At 38.6% G+C, this 5,524-nt stretch overlaps 1 protein-coding gene across 3 annotated transcripts; it reads left to right on the forward strand.

Moving 5' to 3' along the window:
- The first annotated feature begins 601 nt into the window (after positions 1-601).
- LOC110905160 (dihydrofolate synthetase) lies at positions 602-4,823 on the forward strand. Of its 3 annotated transcripts, none has more exons than XM_022151049.2 (11): positions 602-938; positions 1,541-1,943; positions 2,052-2,149; positions 2,263-2,413; positions 2,504-2,566; positions 2,676-2,837; positions 2,969-3,160; positions 3,274-3,373; positions 3,670-3,801; positions 3,905-4,036; positions 4,392-4,823. In XM_022151049.2, the coding sequence occupies exons 2-11, from the start codon at positions 1,656-1,658 to the stop codon at positions 4,727-4,729; spliced, it is 1,656 nt and encodes a 551-aa protein (XP_022006741.1). In that variant the 5' UTR covers positions 602-938; positions 1,541-1,655; the 3' UTR covers positions 4,730-4,823. The 3 variants fall into 3 exon arrangements, with proteins under 3 accessions (XP_022006741.1, XP_022006742.1, XP_035839494.1); XM_022151050.2 differs by having other exon boundaries at positions 1,578-1,943; XM_035983601.1 differs by lacking the exon at positions 602-938 and adding an exon at positions 1,270-1,461.
- The last annotated feature ends 701 nt before the right edge of the window (positions 4,824-5,524 follow it).

The following is a 5,524-nucleotide window of genomic DNA, read 5'->3' on the forward strand; positions in this document are numbered from 1 at the left end:
CTTTTTTGATATTGTATTTTAATTACAATGAGGTTTGTATTAAAAAAAATTAGTTTTGATTGGTTTTTTCATTCATTCTCACGGTTCTCGCAATATTTAGGGTTCTCAATATAACCCCCCTACCCGTTAAAATACATACAAAATAATCTTTTCATGATATTTCAAAAAAATATTATTTCGTTCTAAATAATAAAAAAAAAATCCGTTTCAGTAAGCAATGAAGCACAAAACTTTCATCTGTTTTGTTTTGGAGTTTCAGGAAACCTTTGCTCACAGTCTCTCGCCCTCCATTGAAGGCAAGGCACGACGCTGAAATTGACTACTGAAGTATTTGTTTTAGAAGCAACTGTAAGTTCTAATCGTCATTTTCGCTCAGGTATTCTAGTATCAGTATACATATTTGCACTCCAACTGTTCGATGAAATGCCCTACGACCGTAACTTCGAATTTAGTTTTATTTAGGTCGAGGGTATTAACTGATTGAAGCAGGATTTTTAGGGGCTGTTTGTTTACATCTAAATGATTCCATTGAGAAGTTCTCTAAACCGGTGAGAGGTACATATCTTTGGTTCACCAAAACCCACCTCTTAACGGCTCTATTAAATCTGAATGAATCATTTGAGACACATGCCCTCTCTTGTCCTTACAGAGCCACCGTCTCCCCTCCACTGCTCTGTCACCGTCTCTCCTCCACTGCTCCGCCACTGCTCCGCCACCGTCTCCTCCACTGCTCCGCCACTGCTCCGCCACCGTCTCCTCCACTGCTCCGCCACAGCGCCACCATCTCTTCCTCTTCTCCTCCACATCACGGTCGTCTCCTCCTCCTCTGCTCCTCCACAGAGCCGCCTCCTCCTCTGCTCCTCCACAGCGCCGCCTCCTCCTCCGCTCCTCAACACGGCCGACCTCCTCCACACTGCCACCGTCCTTCACGTTTGCAGGTATGTTCATCATTTGTGGTGTTTGTTTGTTGATTGTTTGTTGATTATTTGTGGCTTATGATTATAGGTGTTAGCCCTAATTCTTCATTTTTCATGTTCTGTTCAACAGTATAGTTTGGGTATTATAGTTTAGAAGGTGTTTGTTTCTTGCTTATATAGAAAGGGGTAGGATTATATGGTCTTTAGGATTACAATTTCAGTATTATAGTTTAGAATTTCAAATTTTGTATGAGGTTTTATGGTCTTCAGATTATAGTGGTGCTTATGATTAGAAATAGTTCAGAGGGGTAAAAATGTCATTTTACACGGTCATTCAGATGTGCAACCAAACAACGCTTTACTGGTTCAGCACTTATTGGTTCAGAGTTTCTTACCCATTCAGACCTCTTATTCATTCAATGGTTCAGATGTTGCCAAACAGCCCCTAAGTCTAGTCAGCAAATCATGTTTCAAGAAACCTTAGGGGATGGTCAATTGTTAGCATCATTCTCAAGTGCTAGGTTCTGTAATTGCATGGTTCCATGTATGTCACTATTCTATAATGATGTATTATATGCTGTAACCTGAAACAGAAAGTCTGACTAAATATCTTGTGCTTTCAGCATCATATAGTAACCGAAACACTATTTGTTTTACAAGAAACGGAAACGTAATGGCTGCCTGGTGACGACTTAGCTTAGCTATAGCAGGGGAGTTACAAAATAAAAGAGAAAAAAGATGATTTTCTCCAGGATTGTTGGCAGCTTCCATCGGCACCACAAGTCTTTAATTGCCACTGGTGGCAGGAAATACCTAAACGGTTTAGGGATCAAGTGTAACTTTTCAGGAGTGATATCAGAAGAAGAGTCAGAACTGAAAGAATTCAATGATTATCTGAATAATCTGAAGAACCACGAGAAATCTGGTGTTCCAAAAGGTGCTGGAACTGACTCTGATGATGGTTTTGATCTTGGAAGGATGAAGCGGCTGATGCAATCCCTTGGAAACCCTCAATCTAAATATAAGGTTAGTGTCTTATATGAACCTTGAAAATTTCACCATCGAGTATTACCTACGTAAATTACTTGTTATCTTTAAATTAGTCTTTAAATAGCGAGATATTATTTAATCTAGGTCATTCACGTTGCTGGGACCAAAGGAAAAGGTTCAACTGCTGCATTTGTGTCCAATATTTTACGTGCTGAAGGGTACTCTGTTGGTTGCTACACAAGGTATTACTTGTTGTTCACAATGGTTAGTTTTTATTTGTAGTACGTCACTACATAAGGATGTTACACAATATGTGAATTAACTAGCAACCATCTGATTCATCTTCTCTAAGCAGTCCACATATTAAGACCATAAGGGAACGCATAACAGTTGGAAAACTAGGTAATCCGGTATCAGCAAAGGCAGTAAATTCCTTGTTCCAAAGGATAAAAGTTGTTCTTGATCAAGCCGTGCAACTTGAACATGGGCATCTTAGTCATTTTGAGGTATCCCTTTTAATATGCTAATCACCACTTCTTGTAATCAAATTTCCTAGTAGCAATAGATTGGTTATCTCGTTGTATTTCATGATACAGGTACTCACTGCTGTGGCGTTTAATCTATTTGCTGAAGAGAATGTTCACATCGCAGTAATCGAGGTTGACTTATTTATTTATTTATTTTATCTCCAAGCACCCTTCTATATTGATTTGTCATGAAAATTGCACACGTAAGTAACCCAATAAGTCTTTATGTATTTGTTTGAAGGCTGGATTAGGTGGTGCTCGTGATGCGACAAATATAATCTCTAGTTCGGATCTTGCAGCTTCTGTTATAACAACTATTAGTGAAGAACATTTAGCTGCACTAGGGGGATCCTTGGAAAGTATTGCAGTTGCAAAGTCAGGCATCATAAAACATGGCTGCCCAGTTAGGTGGTTCTCCTACGTTGATTATATCAATATATCTTCATTTAGGCATAGTTCACCTAACTATTTAGTTAAATTTGGTCATGTGCATCAGTGCATGCAAATCTGAGCTTGATAAGTTTAAAATATCAGGTGGTTCTAGGCGGGCCCTATCTTCCACACATCGAGCTCATTCTTCGCAATAAAGCATCTTCAATGTGTTCTCCAGTAATTTCTGCATCTGATTTTGGAAATAAAAGTATCATTAAGGGCTTTAGCAATGTCTCAGGCATTCCGTTCCAATTATCTGATATTATACTTGACATTGTGAAAGACTTTCAACTGGTATGCACCTAATTTTTACTTGTATTATAATACCCTTTTCCGTTATGATTGACACCAAAACACATGATCTTATTACTTATCAACCTTACGCAGATTCTTGTTAAATTGTGTAGTCTATTGAGCTCTGTGATGTAAAATTGCGTTTGCTGGGACTGCACCAACTTCAAAATGCTGCAACCGCCACATGTGCAGCACTCTGCCTTCGTCATCAAGGTTCTTCAACCGTAATCCCTGCTTTGTCCGACTGTACAGTACACCCATTCAATATCGCGAATAGAGATGGAAAAATGGTGGGTTGGGTAACAGGTTAAAACGGGTTCACGTCAAAACCAGTAACCTTTAACTGCAGTTTAAGATGGGTTGGTTGGGTTTTGCGGCCAGTACACTTTGTCGATCCTTTCTTTTTAAAATTTTATATATAGTTATGTGTTAAATATGGCTGCAAAACTTGTATCCTTGAAATGATACCTTTGTGGTTATTTTGTTAGTAAATTCCACTTGTGTTACAGGATGGAGAATATCAGATGAATCCATTCGTACCGGTCTAGAAAGTACACAACTGCTGGGAAGAAGTCAATTTTTAACTTCAGTAGAAGCTGAGTCATTAGGACTACCTGGTGCTACAATACTGCTAGATGGAGGTTTAACCAATTTATGCTTTCACAGATTCATGCATATGTGTTCTTAATTGTTGACCAAAAACACTGAGTTTTCACTTAATCATTTTGGTATCTTGCATTTCAGCTCATACCAAAGAATCTGCCAAGGCTTTGGCTGACATGATTCAGCTAACGTATCCAGATGCAAAACTAGTTTTTGTGGTTGCTATGGCAAGTGACAAAGACCATCAAGCATTTGCAAGAGAATTACTTGCAGGTGCGCTTCTTTATTATTTACACAGCCTTTTTTACACGCATAGGTGAATAATGGTCACGTTGTGTTATCTTATATTAAAGATGTATCCAATTTGTTATAATAGTTTTTACGATCATAGTTAATTAATTAATTATTTACTCTTGAGTGTTGATCCTCCCATTCTGCTACATTTACTTGATCAATAACCCATGACACTGAGTCACTGAAGCTAAACCATAATAAAATCAAAGTTTTACCTAGCTTAAAGATCTTGACTATCTGCTAAATATTCAACCCCTCAATAATGATAAGAAGGGATTACATGTAATATTATACTGTAACTACTTTTAACCTTGATGCCGATGTGTTATTGCAGTGAAGCAAGTGAATGCTATATTCTTGACAGAAGTTAGCATTGCTGGAGACCAGTTCAGGACGGCTTCTTTGTCCTTGTTAAGAGACCGTTGGATCCAAGCTTCTAACGAGTTGGGTGTTACATTTTCTAAGTATGGAGTTGAAGAATATAACGAGTTGCTCAAAAAACAATCAGGTCAATCTGCTGACCAAACTACTTTACTTTTCAGTAGTCATCAAGTGTTGGAGTCGATGAGGATTGGGGGCAAAATACTTGAATCAAATGGCACTGACCGACCTGGTCTTATTGTGGTTACGGGATCGTTGCATGCTGTTTCTTCGGTGTTATGCGCCATCTAATCTTATGTTCGAAACTTGAAAAATTTATGTGTTCTTTTTGAAATTTGTTCCTTCTTACTGCATGCAAGTTCATGGACATTCTGTTTTTTTTTTTTCTTTTTCTTTTTAATCTGATTTTCATAAAAGTAGTTGATATAAATTGTCAGTTATAAAAAAATAGGTGACGGAGAGAATAGGTGGAAAGATATTAGTTGTTAAAGTTTAAAACAGTCGGGGATGGTGGTGGAACAGTGGTGAGTAGGGTGCGGTGAGGATGCGGGGTGGTGGCTGTTAATAATTTACGACTTTGGTTTCGTTTATAAGTTCTCAGCATTCAGTTAATAAACATGTTTAGAAGCTACAATATTTATTAGATAGATTTGTTTTAAGGGAGAATTTACTAGGTGTGCTATACCCTTTTGGTCAGGTTAGAGTAATTTCACACATAATAATTCATTTTCTACTACATAGGTGTATGCAAGATTGGGATGAGCATTTGGTACCAGTACCGAACCGTACCGGGTATATTCGGTACCGGTACCAATTTTCCATGTTTTTCAGTACCAGTACGATTCCGATACCGAACCAGTATATTCGGTACTGGTACTTTCAGTACCAGGTCGGTACCGAACGGGTACCAAGCACTACACTAGGTTACTAGGATGTGATTCAACAGAATCAAATGATTTTCCTTGTAAGACTAAAGGGTATGGGGGCCGGCTTAGGCCCGGCGCCGGTCCGTCCCATCCGTCTCCCACAAGCCGGACTCGCCGTGCCTCCTTCTCTCACATATACTACATACATCTATACTATATA

Source organism: Helianthus annuus, chromosome 14 (assembly GCF_002127325.2).
Source record: "Helianthus annuus cultivar XRQ/B chromosome 14, HanXRQr2.0-SUNRISE, whole genome shotgun sequence".
Lineage (NCBI taxonomy): Eukaryota > Viridiplantae > Streptophyta > Magnoliopsida > Asterales > Asteraceae > Helianthus > Helianthus annuus.

What these genes read in the sequence shown, in the direction of transcription:
- LOC110905160 (XM_022151049.2), top strand. Translation starts at nt 1,656, where the DNA reads ATGATTTTCTCCAGGATTGTTGGCAGCTTCCATCGGCACCACAAGTCT. An exon ending in TCTGTTGGTTGCTACACAAG is followed by an intron (nt 2,150 to 2,262) that starts GTATTACTTGTT and finishes TTCTCTAAGCAG; the next exon opens with TCCACATATTAAGACCATAA. An exon ending in ACTCTGCCTTCGTCATCAAG is followed by an intron (nt 3,374 to 3,669) that starts GTTCTTCAACCG and finishes CTTGTGTTACAG; the next exon opens with GATGGAGAATATCAGATGAA.